At 35.5% G+C, this 20,218-nt stretch overlaps 1 protein-coding gene across 8 annotated transcripts in view; it reads right to left on the bottom strand.

The window, feature by feature from the left end:
* Positions 1–20,218, bottom strand: part of RBMS3 (RNA binding motif single stranded interacting protein 3) — an 803,180-nt gene that overhangs the window by 43,272 nt on the left and 739,690 nt on the right. For 6 of the 8 annotated variants that reach the window (XM_055135539.1, XM_055135544.1, XM_055135541.1 and 3 more), the window contains one exon: positions 18,667–18,714. The exons of the other annotated variants lie outside the window; for them this stretch is intronic. In XM_055135539.1, coding sequence (XP_054991514.1) covers positions 18,667–18,714 — 48 coding nt within the window. The remainder of the gene's footprint in view (positions 1–18,666; positions 18,715–20,218) is intronic. 8 annotated transcript variants of the gene reach the window in all.

Here is a 20,218-nt window from a genome sequence, read left to right as displayed (position 1 = left end):
TCAGTAGTCCCAAACTTATTTTCTTTGTATTGATCCTGTACATGCCCATTAATTCTACATCTAATATATTCTAGAAGTACTCTCAAACTTCACATCACTTCATTTTTATACCTGTTTGGATTTCCATTCCTTTCCAATGTTACCATTGGTTTTATCCACTTGTTGTAATTCTTCTCTCTCTTATTTTGGGGAGACTGAATTTTTTAAGTAAAATTTTATACTTTTTTGTACCAAGTATCCTATTTCTATCAGGTGCCTTGCATAATGTTTTAACTTTATGCCAATTGATTTATTTGCTTATTTTAAAACATTTTATGTATGTATGCATGCATGTATATATGCACATGTATATATGTACGTGTTTAGGGCTTTGGGCTCTACCAGCAGTATTCAAGAACTACTCCTAGTTCAGTGCTGAGGATTGATGTTAGATCTCCTGCATGTAAGGTATCGGTCCAGCACATTGGGCTATTTCTCCTTTTAAATCAAATTTTAATGATATTTCTATTGATTTACTATACATTAAAATTCGTGGAATACAGTTTCACACCTCTCAATATGTCTGACTCTACCTACCACCAATATGTAGTGCTCCAAAAATGATCTTATTACTCTTATTTCTCACCCCTTCACTTTTTCTTAGCCACCAATTTTTTTAGTTTATTTTTTCAAGAATAATTTTAAATATCTAATGACAAATTGGAAAAGCAAAAAAGCAAAGAAAAGCATATTGGAAAAGCAAAGACAAAAATACAAAGTAATTGTATTCTTACTAACTAAAGCAAGATTAGAGTTTACTGTGGATACCTTTTAATCAGTATCATCACAATTATTTCCCATGGATATTTTAATGAACTTCTAACAGGAGTTTCACATATAATATCATCTCTGAGTGAACACATTTTATAAAATGTTGGAGTAAACCAACCTAAACAGTTATTTTGTTTTTATTGAGAATAAAAATTCATTTCTCTCTTTTTCCACTTTCTTTCCTTATATTCTCTGTTCTCTCCCCTTCACCTCTCATAGGACTTCTTAATCTTTAATGTGTAAATATTCATCGCAAATCTGTAAGCATCTCTAAGAAAGTCTTGTACGTATATTTCTTGAATGTGCTGGGCTGACAAAGTTAGATGACTTAATTGAAATATGTGTACACTGGGACTCTTAGAAAAAAGTAGACACATTTATATTTGAATCTATGTATATATATATACATGATTATAAAATAAATGTATTTAAGTAAATGGATTTATATTGAGTATTTTGAATTTTCATTTCTTAGAGTTTCATCCTGTATTAAGAACTGAGAAGTAAAATAGAAAAATCAAAAACCCAAAAGGAATGGGAAAAAATATGAAGGGTGCTGAGAATCAATAAGTATATGTAAAATGGAAAGTAACCTTTCTAATTCTTCATGAGGTTCTTTCTAATTAGAAAGACTCCATTAGAAAAGGGATGCAGTGGTTGGTGATTGGGTCATTTTGGAGAGAGTGATGGGATGGTCCCTGAAGAGGAGAGAAAAGGAAAACTGTTCTCATTAGCAAAGGGTCTCTAGACATGGCAGTGATTCTAGACAACAAAGGTCAAACTGGTTATAAAGTTACATGCTCAATGGAATGCTTTGTTTCTAGTTTCAGAAATGCTGGAAAATGCAACAAACAGTGAAAAATCAGAACTAGTTTCAATAAGTTATAAAATAAACCTTCCATCAAGCACAGTGAAATCTCTGCTACATTTGACACCAGTATAAAAATTAAGGGGTCAACTTAGTCCCTGTCCCTGTCATCCTGTTGCTCATTGATTTGTTCGAGTGGGCACCAGTAACATCTCTCATTGAGAGACTTATTGTTACTGTTTTTGGAATATCCAACTTAGTCAACTCTCCTAATTATGAGAGGATCAAGGGAATGTGCTATAGAGATAGATGGCCATGGACATAGTGCTATGTTCAAATGTGGTTCGGTCTCTTTAAAAAAGTTAAGTTTTAGATTGTGATATTGGTAAGAACTTCCTGAATAAATAACATATGAACTTATATGTACATATTTCTACTGTTATACTTGCAAACAATTACTTTTGTCTCTCCAAAATACAAGAGACGACTGAGATTTCATCCTTATTTATAGTTGTTATACGTTTAACAAGTATCTCTTTACTTTAAAAAGTATCTCTTGGTAAGTAACCATACATGGTCCAAAGCACTTAATGTCAAGATCCGAATCATGTGATTTTCTTATCCCAGGGAATCCTAAATACGTATGGACTTGTATATTCATAGATTTGAGTATAACACATAAACTCAAATGGAAAGTTATCTACTTTTTCCAAGAGTTCCAATGTTCACATATTTCAATTAAGTCACTGAACTTTGTCAGTCTTTAAACAGACATCATAATACAAGCTAACAAAAACCTGTAGTAGAATTATAAAAGAAAAAAGTTTTAATAATACAAGACAATTCCCACTGTATAGCAGATTGTAGGACATCATTATGTCTATTGTCATCCAGGATTCTGTTTTCCTCAACAATATAACAAAACAATTGTGAAAAACATATGATTACAAGATGACTCCATTCAAGAACCTGCATTCATACAGTGATGATTTGCTCGAAGTTGCAGTTTCTGAGACCTCTCTACAATTTACCACAAGGAATTACTATATTTCTATTTCACTATTCATTTAAAACTCTTCATTATTTTGGGATGGACTGATAGTACAGCAGATAGGGCAGTTGTCTTGCACTGAATCGACCCAGGTTCGACTCCCAGCATCCCATATTACACCGCCAGGAGTAATTCCTGAGTGCAAAGCCAGGAGTAACCCCTGTGCATTGCCGGGTGTGACCCAAAAAGAAAAAAAAAACAAAACAGGAAAAACCTCTTTATTGTTTTAGTCATTTTAATCCCCTCCCCCAATTCACACATTTCTTTGATTGGTGGTGCACTAAGAAATGGTTCTCAATCTTGAGAATCATTGTAGCACTGTAGCATTGTCTTCCTGTTGTTTATCGATTTGCTCAAGCAGGCACCAGTTAGCCTCCATTGTGAGACTTGTTACTGTTTTTGGCATATCGAATATGCCACAGGTAGCTTGCCAGGCTCTGCTGTGCGGGTGGGATATTGTAGGTAGCTTGCCCGTCTGCAAGGCAGACGCACTACCCACTGTGCTATGGCTCCAGTCCTTGAAAATCATTAAAAATAGCATATACTTCAGTTTATCTCCAGTTTTGTATTCAATAAGTCTGGTATAGGGCCTGAGAATTGCGCTTCTAACAAATTTTCAGGAGGTTCTGATGATTCTTCTATAAGGCCACTTTTTTGAGGATCAAGGACATAGAACATTGAAAATGTTGTCAGAAACTCAAAATACTAGATGTAAGTAAAACTGCGTATTATGAAAATTTTGTTTAGGGATGCACACCCATTGGTGCTCAGGGGACTATTCTGTCCCTGTGTCCTGGAGTGACCCCTGACAGTGCATAGAGGACCATGTAGGGATATTTAAACCAAGGTTCACAGCAGGTGAAACTTCAATAAGGAAAGTGCTCTGCTGTGCGGGTGGGATACAGGAGGTATCCTATAGTATCTAGAAGGCCCTTATTATGACCCTATTATGATTGTTTTTGAACCTTAGACTTATTTCCCAGTGTACGACAATTAGGTATTATAATTTTCATTTTCTAATGAGAAAACAGTTCTAGAAATATCACACAGAAAGTACATGAGGAGTTGGGATGTAAATGTTGCTATTCTATAATATTTGTATTAAAAGCTTGTTGCTATTCTATAAAACTTGTGTACTGCATTCCAGACATAGAAAGGAGATGCAGTACTTCTACTCAGCTGTCAAATTACCATTCATTCCTTCTACCTACTCACTGACAATGAACTTTGGTGAAGAGGTGATGAAGAAAATCCACTGCAGAAGTAAACCCTAAATCTGCAACAAAACCCTAATTCTGCAACATCCTCAGGCATTCATTAAAATGGACGGATTTCATTACTTGCTATCACGTTCATTTTTTAAAAGCAAAAATTAGTGATTATAGAAAAAGTCCTGTGAAGCTGATGTGCTTCCTTTGGCTGAGTGGTTGCATTCCACTCTGATGGGATTTCTAAAGAAAGGTATTTTGGGAACTGAGCCCACATGTGTATATTATGCACTTTAGAATCATATAGAATTGGATTTTCAAATAAATGAATTTAAAACATAAACAGTTTGGGTGATAAATACAAATACCAGCACTGTGAGCTTTAAAGCAAGTAGACAACTTATGAAGTGTAAGCTAAAGGCAAAATAATTCAATTGAGTTTAGGGGATTAAAAAACCCTCTGGTCTTGCCTGAACTAGCCAAGTTCAAGACCATCAATCAAACATAATTTCCTAAAGGAATGAAAATAACAGGGGAGTTTTGTCTGCATGAATGCTAAAAGAATAATAATAAAAAATCCCAACAGAATGACTGCTTATTTTACATTTATATCCAGTTTTCTAATGAGAAAAATCAAGGGGAAATAGATCTGAGAGTAAGCAATTCAAGAAGCTAAAGTCCACAGACAAAAATAATCAAAAAGGAAGTTTTACAAAAGACTAATTGATATTTTATCCCTATCCTTGTTAATCTACAAGAATTTTCAATGTCATTTAGAAAACATTAGTTAAATTCCTTATGTACTTTTGGGGTAAGTTAGGACAAAACAAAGTGAGAGAGGAATAAAGGGAGAACTATAAGCTTTCCTGCTAGATGAAAGTTTTCTTGTTTGATCATGGTTGGAAATTCTGTTTAAGGGAAACAGGCCCTCTGTCCATTGGCTGAAGACCTTTCTTCAGTTAATTCTCAATACAATAGTGCATCACTAATGGATTGGTATGGTGCTTTTCATTTCATTAAGGAAAAAATACCTAAAGCCATTACTAGTCCTGATTACCATTCACAGAGATGATTGGGGCACCTGGATACGTGTCTTCTAGAGGAAATCTGAAGAAGTAATGACAAAGGCCACTGAAGAACTGATTTTTCAAAAAATGAGGCAAAGATACATATGGACAAGTGTGCTTGCAGAAGTGTATAGGTGAAGAACTGGCCAATGAAAACTGGGGAATGAAGGTAACTCTGGGAATCAATTATAATAATATTAAAATATTTCTGTTCTTTGTGTCAATTTCTGAACTTTGAAGAGATTTTGAATATTTATTTCTTATCTTTTAATCTTTTAAAAACAATGTGGGGATTAAATGGAAGGTTTATCTAGCAAATGAATATTCTTTTATGTGGGTACTATTTACTTGATAAATACTTATTAACTACCTGGATACTGTTGGATAATAAAAAAATGAGGTAAAGAGTAGCAAATCTGCTCCAAGATAGTTGTTAATTGACCTTAGGGGGAAAGAATTATAGAAAATGGTTATATAGTATACAAAAAAGGAGTGATGAAGACACTCCCAGAGGCTGAAGGGTATAAGAAAAAAAATATGGTAACTCTGAAATGAAAGAGGAGCAAGAGGAGAAGGAGGAGGGGGGGTTCAAGGAAAAGAACACATCTAGATAATGCCTGCAAAGAAACCAGCATTAGCAAATTGGAAAGTAGAGGAGTCATTCTAGAAGTGACTGCTGGTAGTTATCAAAGCCTCACTTATGCAAAGACCTTGGAAGTTTGGTATGTCCTGAGAATTAAGAATGTTTCATTGTCTGAACAAGGAAGTAAGTACTAGAAGGAGTCTGAGGAAATAACTGCCTCACAATCATGATGGGCCTTAGAGCAGAGGTGAGGAGTGAGGAGGATATGGAAGGTCTGAATCTGGTTCTATTTGTTGTGGAGAGACCGCACTGGGGGCTATACTGAGAATGGAAGGGTTGTGTTAACGTTTTAGTCAGCAAGACCAGTCAGAGAGGCATCTAGATAATCCTGTCAACAGAATGACAGTTAGAAGGGTAAGGGTCTTAATCTAAAGGGCAAGAGTCTTCAATTGTAGGCCCTTTAAAAAAATGCAGGCTTGCTTCAAGATTAGTTCCACATTTTATTTGGAGTTAGAGTCCATATTAAATTCCTTGATTGAGAATGAGTCCTTACTCAAAGCCCTTAATTTCCTAAAATTACTGAGATTCACCAACAAAATAGATAAAAGGAACAGTGCAGTTGTCAGTTTTCAAAGCTCCAGGGGTCTATAAATTAAGGTGGAGAGGGAAGCTGGAAAGACAGGTGTAAGTACATGCAGTATCAGGTGTAGAATAAGTTATTCTCAGAGGAATTCGATCACTTTCAAAGTAAACTGATATCCTATCTCTCTTTGGATATAAAGAAATGATTTGTAGAAGTGGTAGACCATTAAAATAGGTAAGATTTTATGAGCAGAAACTGGAGTTTTGGTAAGGAAGGTATTGCAGGTGGAAAACTATAGTGAGCAAAGGCAAGAAACTGTTCATACCCAAATATATGAACACTATGAACATCTGTGATAAGTGAAAGTACAACTATAGAAATACATAATAAAACAGCAATAAACTGCTTTGTAAGCAAGTGGAAACTTGTAGTGTTGTAGGTTTTTAAGTATATAAGGCTGACAAGTTTTCATATAGCTGTGACTTTTGATTAGAAAAATAATAAATTAAAAGTCTCCATTAATAGTATTTATTTAGTTATAGCTCATCTTGCTTTCAAAAAGGTATTGAGGCAGTTTAAAAAGTTGTATAAAGTGATGTAATATCAAATAATAATTAAAAAATAGGCACTGAGGGGAAAAAATGACATCAGCAGGGTAATGGAATAAATGCAATTAAAGTTTATCAGAGTTAGTTAGCAAAGAATCAAACATTTTACTGTTTGTTATGTAAAAATAATAAACAAGAGGCACAACAGAATACGCCAAATATGGAGGCAAAAGAGACATTCTTCCATGGTTCTGAAAGGAGCAGATACAGGACAATCTTATGAACAATGCTAAATTAAGAAAAACAAATTAGTATAGGGTCCTTCTAACATGAGTGGAGGGCATTATGCCAATGCATTTTCAAGAAAAGATTTTTTCAGGGTGTCAGAAGGACATCATCATCTGGGTAATGCACCTTTCTCAGCTTAATAGAGGGTGATAAATTTAGAACAAACAGATAGTTACACTGCATATTACCAGACTGTTTCTCCCAAAATATAAGTTTTGTCTTAGCCACTGTTCTGAAAGTTATCAGAGGCAGTGACTTTGCAGTTATTATAATTACTTACAAGGACTTGGAATAAATTTTTCTTTGCTTCTGTATTTTAACCATGAGTTGAACTTGGCATTGGATAGTGTCAAATTTAAGAAGCTGAGGAAAATTTAAGAGAACACGTCTAGTTCAGCCAAAATAAACCCTTCCCTAGCAGTAAGAAAGATAGAATATTTTTATTTTCTAGAATAATTTTTAGCAATTTTTTTCTTGATAGCACAACAGGTAGGGCATTTACCTTGCAGGTGGCTGACCTGGGTTCTATTGTTCCGCCCTTTCCGAGAGCACGGCAAGCTACCAAGAGTATATCGCCCCCATGGCAGAGCCAGGCAAGCTACCCATGGTGTATTTGACATGCCAAAAACAGTAACAAGTCTCACAATGGAGACGTTACTGGTGTCCACTCGAGCAAATCAATGAGCAACGGGATAACAGTGGTACAGTGATACAGTGATAATTTTTACCCTGCTTTCAGGCTAAGCATTGACTAGTGAGCAAGCATTCTCCAGCTTGACAGAGTTGAAACAGCCACCTCATTGTAGAAAAACCTCTGTAAGTCATATACAGCATTTCTGGAGTATGAGGAGAGCTCAGAAACAAAATAGTTGCCTTGAAAGCATTACCTTAAGAATTCAATCCCCAGTATTTCACAGGTGTGCTGAGTACAATCCGAGTGGCATTAACACTTGGGATCCCTAATACCACAACAAAGTGTATGAGCTCTGGACCACTGCAAGCAAAATGTACCCAAATACCACAACTAAAGAGTGCAAGCTACTTAACTAACATATGTATCTTAATACTGCAACCAAGTTCAAGAGAGTTCCCAAAAATACCACAAGCAGCTCTGAACTCAGTTATGGTAGCATTAACAAAAAGGAAGGAAAGGGGAATATATAATAAATAAAAATATTTTTAGAACATGTATGGTTTTTCTGGCATACATTTGTTACAAGCTTAAATACTGATATTACAATAGAAGATTTTTGGTCAGAGAACTCATTCTTTATCAATAATCAGAGTTATCTACTAAGATAACTCCAAATTGTTATATTAATTTTTGCAGCTAAGGTTTTTTCAAACTGTTAATTTCAATTTTTTCAGGCATTAATGGGAATACTAAGTAAAATCAAGAACCAGTATTGACACTAGGAACACTGCAACTATAAAATGAAAAGGTAACAAGGGTTCAACTTGAATTTGGAATGATCTGGGTAGGACAGAATAACAAATATTGTGGAAGTAGAATCTACATTAAAAAGAAAACTTGCATGTTGGATAGAGTAAAGCAACATATCACTGAGGTTTAAATAACAGTTGCCTAAGAGAAAAAAAAATGGTCCATATATTTTTTTTAACTCCATTTCAAGCTTAATTAAATAGAAAATCATAAAGCTATCATCAAAGAACTTAAATCAAAGCTGCTGTCAAAGATGCTAACAATTCTAAACTCACTGGTACATTACTTTTCAAAATATTTGACTAGCGGGCTGGGGAAATAAAAGGTTCAAGTGCATGCTTCCCGTGTATAAGGACCGGCTTTGATTCCAAACGTGGTGTCCCGTACATTATTGAAAATGACTGCTAAACTCTGAATGGAGACTAACTCATGAATTGGGAGTAACTGCTGAGTGAGGCTCCAAAACCAAAGGGAACAAACAAATTTCTAATATTTTGTTTGGAAACTCAGAAATTTGTGGAAGAACATGAATTGAGAGAAAAAATCGAGACTTAAATGGTTAATATAAAATCTGAACATCGCTAACCCAGGAGTGATGGAAACAAAGGAAAGCACCTCAGAAATTGTAGTTGGAAATATTGGTTTGCAGCTCAGAACATAGGCTAGAAAAAGCAAAGCTATTTGTCATTTACAACAAATTATATCAGTGTTTCTCAACCTGGGTTCATACAGAATATTCCCCATGGGACCACAGTTGAAAATTAGATAAATGGAAAGGGAATAATAGCAAAGGACTGGGTGCAATTGGTAGAATAGGAGGATCACAGGGAAAAAAAAACAAGCTCCAAAGAGATCCAGGGCCAAATGTCCTAAGACCAGTACCTTGCAAAACAAAATAGGATTTATATCCTTATTGAGCATAGACTTGGAGCAGGCTTGGAGGTCTATATCCAAGCCTGCTCAGATCAGGACTGGGCCACTTCCACCCAGATTTCCCATTTTCCAGTACCTAGGCAGTCACACCTAGGGACTGCCCCCGGTGCTGTGTAATCCCACCATCAGCCAACATCCAGAGACTATAAAACCAAGCTTCCAGAAGGTTCTTCCCTCTGGGAGAACCTGGTAAACAACCGTGAATTTCCTGCCCACACGAAGAGCCTCCCAAACTGCCCATGGCGTATTTACACGCCCAAACCAATAACAATGATGGTTCTCATTCCCCTGACCCTGAAAGAGCCTCCAAGGTGGCACCATTGGAAAGAACATATAAAGAGAGGCCTCTAAAATCACAGGGCTAGGACAAATGGAGACGTTATTGAGATTGCTCAACAAATTCGATGATCAACGGGATGATGATGATGATAATGATGATGATGATTGATGATGATGATGATGATGATGATGATGATGATTGAGCATAGAAACATGTAGCGATGATAAAGTATGTGAGGAAAGTGTGTGTAGAATAGAATAACCATACTGTAAGATTATTTTTAAAAAGAATGGTAAGAAGGCTGCAAAGATAATGTAGTGGGTAAGGCACTTGCTTTACACATGGTCGACCCAGCCAGGTTCAATTCCCAGCATTCCAAAGGGGCTCCCAAGCACTGCCAGAAACCCTGAGCATCACTGGGTGTGGCCCCTCCCCCAAACAAACAAACAAAAAATTACCTAGATGTAACCAAGATTATGAAATGAAAGGTTTGCCCCCCCTACCCCGCCAAAAGGGTGTGTGTGGGGGGAGACAGACAGAGGCAGAGACAGACAGACAGACAGACAGACAGAGACAAAGAGAAAGAAGTGAAATAAAGTAAATTAAACCTGGGGGAGGGTGGCGGGAGGGAAACTGGGAACATTGGTGGTGGGAAATGTATACTGGGAAGGGATGGTTGTTGGAAGACCGTATGATGGAAACCCCAACCATGATCAGCTTTTCAACTCTGTATCTTATGTTGACTCAAAAAAAATTTTTTTTTAATTTAAAAAAAAGGACATAAAAGTTTTAACATTCACAGAGAGAATCATGGCTTGATACAGGCGGGTAGGAATACTGGAGGGTAGGAAAAGACATTTCTGAATGAAAAAGAAGACATTTGATTTTAAATAAATTTTTGTGAGAGATCAAGTCAGTCAGGCTATCTATCTTCACAGAATGGGGAGGCATCTAATTGCTAAGCAAAATGGCAGGATTTTTTTTTTTTTTAATAAGGTCAAAGAGTCTGAACCAGCTAAACAGCTAAAGAGTCAGCATACTGTACAAAGGCTGGGATATTTAGGTTGCTATGGCCTTAGGGTGATAAACAATCAGCAAGTACCTTAAATGCAGCCACAATAATCTGTTCTGCCAGGATGTTTCCATCTTAGGTGCACTGTCTAAACAAAGCTAAAGTTGTTTTATCCAGTGGATTGTCATGATCTGGGAGTTTTATTTTATTTTTTTTATTACAACATCCCACATTAAAAAAGGTGCAACAAACAAGGTTAGCAAATCCTGATCAGAGAGACACAGTAAAGAAGTTAGGGTGCTTGCCAACCGAGATCTCTGGCACCTCTTTTGGTCTCCTCGTACCTGCCAGCAGTGATCCCTAAAAGTAGAGTCAGAAGTAGACCATGAGCACTGCTGGGTTGGCCCCAAAACAAACAAACAAAACAAACAACAAAAAACCCAACTTCACTAGCGAATAAAACAATAAAAATAATTTTAAAAGGCAATAGGAAAGCTCACGATTCTAGGAACATTTGCAAGGTACTGCTGTTCTGATCCCAAGGCAAAAAAGAAATAGACACATTTTGTGTTGTATTTATATACTTTAGATTGACAGTTTGAAAGAAGTATATCATTCATCTGGAGAGAGATACTTGCAGACGCCTGAACTTAAGGAGCAATATATCACTTAGTTCTGTAAGGGACATTGGGAAAAGTAATGGACAATTACTTCCATTGTGGTGTCTCAAAGAAGCCAGCAATGTTGTTTAAGGGTTGTGTCATACATCACTCTTCTAAGAAAGAATAGGTTATAACATTACATTTTAACTCTGAGGAAGCATTTCTGTAGAGACATATAATCGTATGGTTCAGGTATTTTGCTTTCTGATAAACTAATTTAATAGGAGTCTAGAGAAATGTTTGCATATCTGTCAGACAGCAGCTCTCCAGTATTAGATGTCTCAAGCATGCCTCTGGCAAGTGCTGAATCATAGTCAATTCATGGTTGGCTTCTCTGACAGCAACCTCAAGTGCCCACTTTAAGCTATTGATTAAAAAGGGAACCATGTGCTTTAAGTACCAGATGTGCTGATTCTTGCACATGCAATTAGCTTCCTTTAAAATCTGTTGTCTTGAAAGTGCTTTATTCTTCTACTGACTTTCTATAGACTTTGCTCTCTTACAGACTGCTGAAGCTCTAGGTGACATTGTGTACTGCTGTGGTTTTCACTAAGCCCATTGCCGCCACTCACGGATAGGTTCTGCCACAAAGAGAGAGAATGAGGATTCTGCCTTTCCATTTGATGTGTGTACTGCATCACTGAGTGGAAGTTCACTCTGATGTCAACAGACAAGAATCAACCACAAAGCAACAAGACAAGCAGCTCAGATGATACAAAAAAGATGCAAGTTTACTAGGAATCTGTTGGGGTGTCCTTTACGTCTTCCTTAAATTTTGAAAAGTTAGCAAGAGGATATTAAATACAAAATATGTTGACTTTCCTGGCTAAACAGTCTATTATTGGTGCATAAATCTAAGTTCCAAATAACCAGTATGTCATATAAATGGAATATATATAAACACATTTAAATAATTAATTATGCAGTATTTGATTGGTTAAGCTATTTAAACTCCCCTCAAACATGCTCTCAAACACTACCACAATTTTTTTCTAACTCTGTTTGCTCTGCACCAACAATGTAATCCAAAATGCTGCTTATTTTTTGGGGGAAAAAAATCCAAAAAAACCTCTAATGGAACAGAGCTCTGTTCTGCTCAGATATTTACATTTTTCCTGTAAATGCCTCCACCTTCTGAAGCAGAACTGGTTCATTATGGACAGCTGTCAAAGCCTAAAATATTTACTATCTCAACTTAAATTTAAAAAGCTTGCTGGCGCACAATATAGGATTTTATATGTTCTTATCCCAACTATTCCCCTATTGTTTTCAGTTGGTCTAAAACCAGTGATGCTTATATAACAGGAAAGTTATATTTACTTAAATTCCCTTTAGTTATCAGTTACTTGAATAGAGCAATAAAAACTACAGTGCCATAGAAAGTATTTAAAATTCTGGCTCTGTAACTTAGTGAACAATATAAATGTGCCAGCAGGAACATAATAGCTCAGTACGCACTTGCCTATTTGTCAAATAATTGTACAAATATCATGTACAAAGTCCCATTCTGAAAACTGCTCTTTTTGTATCTGACATATGCTATATTATGCTGTAGTTTCTAATAATGCTGTTCATTGGTATTAGATCTATGCTCTTTGAGGGCAAGCAATGCATCTCTATTCCACACAATCTAGATGTGGTTCCTTACAGAAATATAAAAGTTTAATGAATACTAGTTGAACAAATGAATAATAAATAGAACAGACTCACTTATCAGAATGTCTCAAGAAGAAAAAAATCAATTAGTGCATTTAAACAAATGCAGCTTTGTTAGCAAAGAATATGTACATTTTTTGAGTACAGAGAAACTGCTTCTCTTCAGTGGCTTATGGGAACACTTGTAACCCTGTGTAGGTCTTTTACAGTAAATACAATTTAATGGTAATTGTTGCTAATTGGAGGTACTAATGGACCTAATTTTTAATTAAGAGATGGAAATCATTTGTAATTAGCTGATGGTGTCCATGAAAATAAGTGTTTAGAGCTTGAAAATGGTTTTGTTCTTGGAAGTAACTTTCTTTCCCAATTCCCAAAGATGCAGGACACTTACAGAAAGCAAGTAGCCCCCTAAGTAGTCCCTGTCTAAGATAGGCTTCAAACACATTTTTGGAAAACTATCATTACCAATTCCAAATTAATAAGGGTTTCCAACAGAAACTAAATGTTCTCAACTCACAAAAGCAATGTTGAGATTCTGTATCCCCAAAGTGAATTTTTCCTTAATCAGAGCAAATACCCTGCGATTAATTTCATTCTTGGAGTCCAGATCACAGACTAGAATCCTTACACTGAACATGTGCAGGGTAGTTCCAATATCCTGTCCTTCATTCTTGAAGTGTGCTGGATAAGGCATAAAGGAAACTTTGACATGGAGAATTGATGCCAATAACATAAATTGCATTTCTGTTTCCCAAACTTAAGCCATGTGTTACTTTCTTTTGGGGTGTCACCACTATTGTCTAAGTTCTATTCCTTCTGAATTATTATTAAATTTCACTTGAGGGACTTGGGACTACATCCAGCTATGGTCAGACACTGTTCATGGCTCTGTGCTCAAAAGTGACCCCTGGTGGTACTCTTAGGACTTGATGTGATGCTGGAGATCAAATGGGGGTCAGCTAGCTACATGCAAGACAAGAACCCTGTATTACCTATCTGATTTGTTCGAGCGGGTACCAGTAACGTCTCTCACTGTGAAACTTACTGTTTTTGGCATATCTCGAATATGCCACGGGTAGCTTGCCAGACGCTGCCATGAGGGCGCGATACTCTCGGTAGCTTGCCGGGCTCTCCAAGAGGGGCGGAGGAATCGAACATGGGTCGGCCTCATGAAAGGCGAACACACTACCGCTGTGCTATCTGAATAATTTCTATTTTACTCATTATACTAATATATTTATTGATTTTGTCATTTACAATGCTATTAATATGCTATTAATAATTATTTCTCATGCAAATAATTCCAACATCACACCTCTCACCCTTCCCTCTCCCCAGGACCCTAATACCCTTCCTTCTCAATAACCGCCTCCACCCTAAGAAACTACTAAAATTTGTATGGAACCATAAAACTTCCCAAGTAGCCAAAGTAATCCTAGGACAACAAAAGAAGATGAGAGGTGTTGCATTTCCCATCTTTGAACTACATGACAAAACTATAATAAAACTATATGGTACTGAACTAAAGATAGACCAACAGAACAAAATTGAGAGTCCTGAGTTAGGCACCCATATTTTTGGCCAGGTAATCTATAGCAAAAGATATATATAAACATATGCAAAGATGATCCCTTTAACAAATGGCATGGTAAAAAAAAAAAAAGGAATTAGAACTGTACCTCACATCATTTACAAAAGTAAACTCAAAGCAGATTACAATCTCAAAATCAGGGTAGAATCCATAAGACGCATTTAAGAAAACATCAGCAGAAATCTCCAGGAAATTGATTGTTGAGGCTGACTTATTTTTAAAATAAAGTCTCTGTTAACAAGTGTTTATCCTAGACATTCCCTAAGAAAAGTGTCTCTCAAATTATGTTTGATGAACTTACTGCTGCTCAGATTCACACTGATATAAACTATAGCTTCTAAGGTAAAAATCAAACATCTGGGTTCTGTACTTCTAAATTAAGAATCACAGGAACACACAAATTGTACTCAGAGAAGCATTGGCCAGACACTCAGTTCTGTTTTAATTATGAATGTATTCTAAATGTTTTGGGGAAAAATATTCTTTAAAAATATGAAAGTCTTCAGAGTCTATGCAACAAATCCCAGAAATAGATACTATGGCTATCTCCTATATTGGGACATTCTTCTTGATACTAAGGCCAAAGTTATTAATAGTAAAATCCAAGTAAATGAAAGAAAGCAAACTAGACATTGCAAAATATCCATGGCTAACATCACTTCTCAGAACACCTTCTTTCTTGTCCTCTATAAGCTCCACTTTGGTTACCTGCTCCCAGTGCCAGGACTTTGATGAGAAATGATTCATTAATCAAAATTATAAGTCCAAGAACAATCACCTTTTGAGCATTTTTATGTTTCCCTAGAACTCCAGTTTCAATCATTCCTGCTTTTCCCCATTCCATAATTCTTACTTTTTTCTATCTAGCTACACTGGAAACTGAGTTTAGTTACTCACTCACTCTCTTGCCAACATTGTCAGCATATGTTGCCCTATTTTCACTCCACTCAGTAAAATCTTAGCCTTGAATTGAACCATCAGTTTGCCTTCTTGACACTACTGTGGAAAAGCTAACAATTTCACAGATTGGTGTCACAAAATACCTTGCTTAGAACTTCCAATGAATATCTAGTACTGCCCTTCCAACTTTCTATGTTCTGATATTTGGATTTCTTATTATTTAATAGGAAGAAAACAGATGACTACATGTATACGTTTGGAGTTCCAACCTGGTTTCATAAACATGAACCACCTGAAAGTTCTGGAACAAGAAAATTACTTGGTCAAAGTAGTGCTTTAAAACCTAAATCTAGTAGTTCTGTGTTCTAAAAAATAAGAAACAAAGCAGGTTGAAGAGATAGTTGCGTATACCTGACCTGGATTTGATCCCAGGCACACTATGTGGTCCCCTGAGCCCTGCCAAAATGATCCCAAAACAGAGCCAGAAGCAAGCCCAGAGCACCAGTGGCTGTGGCATAAAGTAAACAGAAGCAAAAAATCACTTGCTATCATTCCTTTATCTCTATTTCTTAATTCAAAGAATTTATGTATGACTTGTCCTAAAATCTCATATTCCCAAAATACCAACCCCACTCTTAACTAGCTGGTGAACTCTTACTCATTATTCCCAATTTAGTTAACAATTTACTACTTCTAAAGTTTTCTGATCTTTTAACATTCTAGATTTTAGTACTTTATACTTTGTACATTTCAGGTTTATAAATAACACAGCAACAACATTAAGCGAGATATGATGAATTGACCAAAGTTGCATTTTTCATCTTTGTATCCTCAATAGTTGTGTGTGATTTTCAAAAAAATGTACAATTAGTGACTGGTATAGTTAATGCATTAAACTTGGGTTATGTCTCTATAAATACTAATTTAAAATCTTAAAATATGATACATGGCACATTTGGTTGGATTTCATATTGGTAAATTATTATTAACTATTTAAGTTATCCAACATAACCATAACCATATAGAGAGATATGGACAGGAGCTATTTTAATATTTTTGCCAATTTCACTTTCTTGAGGTGGTAATGAATTGAGCAAAGCATTTTTTTTCCCCAAATCAAGGTATGTCCACCAAACAATTAACAAGGATTTTAGGAAGGAAAAATGTGTTTTTGTTTAGACATAGAGCTAATAAGGTAAAATAGTCTAAATTTTAAAATGCCAAACTATCTATCTAATGTTATAAGAAGAAACAACTGCAAAAAATCACCAAATTGTTTTTTACCTATCACTAATTATAATTCTCCTCCATTGTATGCTAATAGCAGAAACTTACCTTTTTTTTTTTAATCTAATGGTTGGACATCAGTGTATTTAAACCATTCTATTGAATTCTGTTTCTTGTTTTTTATTTATGTCTTGAGTACCTGTTTTTATTTATTTATTTATTGGCACTTACTCCATTGACTCTGTGTTCAGAGAAAACTCCTGGTAGAGCGTGAGGAACCATATGGGATGTGGGTTGTTGGGGATCAACCCAGGTCAGCTGCATGCAAGGCAAATACCCAACCCTCTCTATCATCTCTCCAAGTCCCCCTTTTGTTATTTTTATGAACATGTAGAACTGCTAGATTTAGTTTCTTAAAGCACTACTTTGACCAATAATTTCTGTGTCCCAGAATTTCAGGTCGTCTATATCTATGACATCAGGTGGGAACTCCAAGCCTAAACTTTCAGTCTTTGGTTTTCCATCTATTGGTTTATAAAAAAAACTGATGTATAGTAAATACTTTTGATATCATGATTGATTTTTATTGTGTTTTTATATAAAGTAAAATTAGGACACCTAGCTGAAGGAAAATTTGAGATTGTGTCATTCATCATTAATATTGGTGAATTATCTAGAGAAGATACCTCTTGTTAAAGATTTCAAGTATATTAAACAAAATATATTCTCAGGGTTCCTAATTCCAAATGTAATTTTTATGTTAACATAGTACAGATCATCCATTTGGGATTAGCATAATAGTAATATATAAAGATCTTCAAGAAAACAACTGATATTCACAACTTAAAAAAGATAGTTTAATGTTTCTCATTAAACTTCTCATTAAACTTCAACCATGAGGATAACTAAAGAGATCCATAGACATGAAAAATGATTACTCTTTAGATCCTGGACCCAGCAAGCAGAGTGGCGAATACCAACATGCTCTCTGCTTGAAAACTTTTAGTTGCTGATTCAACTGTCCCACAGCCTGCTCTACATCACTCTGATCTTATCTCCTGCTCTGTTTCTCTAACGCCCTTTTGGTTCAGTTTTTATGTTCTCTTGGTTCAGTTTTTATGTTCTCATCTGACATAAATGCAGATCAAAGAGTGCAAAACTCTTCAGGCTACCAGTATTTTTTTATTTGTCGATATTCAAAATATCGACAAAAAATAAAAATAGTGCCCAATTTCCCATTTGTAAGGGAACAAAATTCAAAACTAAGATGAGAGCACAAGTACTACGCAGTTCAAGATACAAATTAACCATTTTACATTTATATTCAGTATTTGGTAAACTGCACCACCAAATTTTACAAAACAAACCATATTGCTAATTAAATTCCTCACATATTCTCAAGTCAAATTCTGCCATGTTGTTTTACAGGGGGACATTATTACTTTCTCTTTCAATATCCGAAACAATGATTTTTAGGATAAATTTGAAGTTTTGATTCATTCAACGAACAATTATATTGAGCACTTACTATGTGTCAGATACTATCTTGGTTTCTAACCAAGCAAAATGGGATGATTTTCTAGTTTCAGAAGAATTCTGGTCTCTAAAGCAGTGGTTCTCAAACTATTTTTTCATTCATTTATACCATCAGAATTACCATGCTTCTGCTTCCCAGAAATTCTGATGAACCTTTCTAACACTGAGATTCACTGATACACGGAGCATAGGTTTTATGTTCTGTGCATCATTCACATTGAAAGTCTATGACTTTTTACATTTTGTTTCAAAAACAATATATATATATATATTTTTTTCCAAACATAAGGCAGTAAAATATGAAATACACTCATCTCGGGAACTAGAAAAGAGCTACTTCCCCACCCCAGAATAAAAATTCAAACTCCCCATGCCTAGTCCTGTTGAGAATCACTGCTTTAAAGAGTTTGGAGAAAAACAGACAATCTTCATCTCTCCCCTCCAATCAAGTCTTAAAGGAATTAGAATTTTCCTACCTGACACAACAGCTGGTGGAGTATCATAATCCTGTCTTGGGACTGAATCTTTGAATGAAAAGAGCATGAGAAAGAATGCAATGAAGTACAAAAGAAAATAAAATAGAATCTTAGCTCTAAAACTTGGAAGTGCCCATTAAATGTCATATGGTTATCTAAGCCCTAGGTCTTTAAGCACATAAGGCACAAATGCCTCTAGTTAACAGTTGATACAATGGACCCATTACCACCACACTCTTCATGTTGTTAGGCCCCACGTGACTTTCTAGAACAGTATTGTCTGTCCCAGAATATTATTATCTTCCTCTGTCATAATTTTTGTCTCTTCTCTAGTGGAATTAATGTGAAATTATTCCCCTCTCCGGCTGACACAAAAGTTCTACAAAGTAGCCCACATGGAAGGGACCCAGAACATAAATATGAGACAAAGTCCTAGAGAACAAAGAAAAAACAAAAAAAAATTCAAGAGATAAAGGAAAAAATTGTGTGTCCCCATAGTGCGTGGAAGTTAATACATTTTTGAAGCTAGAGTTTAGTTATTAATCACTCAGCTCTGGTTCTGATCCAGGTTGTGTCAATGAAGGCCAAAGATCTTTGCTCAAATTGTGAGAGCAGAGAACAATAGAACAGAAACTATTTGACAGATGAAGGTTGTCGGTTTCCAAAGGTCACAACTTTGGAGGTGGGAAATGATAGAGAAAGGTTATTTAAATTACATGTCATTCATTTAAAAATCGGGGCTTATATGAGACAGGAAATCAAAAAACATTTTAAAAACTGATGAAGTCTTGAGTACAATACGATTTAGTCTGGACTCCTAAAAAATAGAACATGACTTATGGACTCAAGTCCCTCTTCTAAAAAAAAAGGGTAAATTCTTATCTAGCTCCCATTCTCCTTAAAGGGGTAAACTGCAGAAGGAACCAGATGTTGTTGACATTTGAATAAACTATCAAACATTCAGATTTTTATTTTTGGTGATACTCATTTTATTTATATGAACTTGATTCCATTTAAAAAATCAAACTTTAATTTTCTACTTGTTTGACAAATCAATTTGGATAACCACAAATTTCTCCATTTCATCTCTTTTCCACAACAGAACAATGCTAGTTGCTCATGGATAAATGACATGTAAGAAGACAGATACAAACTTGAACAGTGCATGCCACTTTGGCAAAAGCAAACATTGATCAAAGATTCAAATGCAAATAAATCTTAAGCATGACTTGTTTCTTGCAACAGGTAAATAAACTACTGAGTTGATTATAATGCCAAATCTAGAATAAGGAGAGTTGTTTATAAAGGGTCTTTAAGTGCATTATTAATAATGATAGCAATTCTTAGTACTTTTTAAAAGTTGTAACTACACATTACTACAAACAACAACCAAAAAGTCCCTTAATTTTAGAACCATGCCACTAGTCATTTTCCAAAAAATATATTAATAACACTTAAAAATAAAATAAATCACATCCATGATTGAGTGCTTAGGGGTGAGAAAAGTATAATGTCTGCAATAGAAACTATCTTTAATCCCATACCCAGGAAA

Source organism: Sorex araneus, chromosome 4 (assembly GCF_027595985.1).
Source record: "Sorex araneus isolate mSorAra2 chromosome 4, mSorAra2.pri, whole genome shotgun sequence".
Classification (NCBI taxonomy): Eukaryota; Metazoa; Chordata; class Mammalia; order Eulipotyphla; family Soricidae; genus Sorex; species Sorex araneus.
This window is presented reverse-complemented; position numbering and strand designations above follow the sequence as displayed.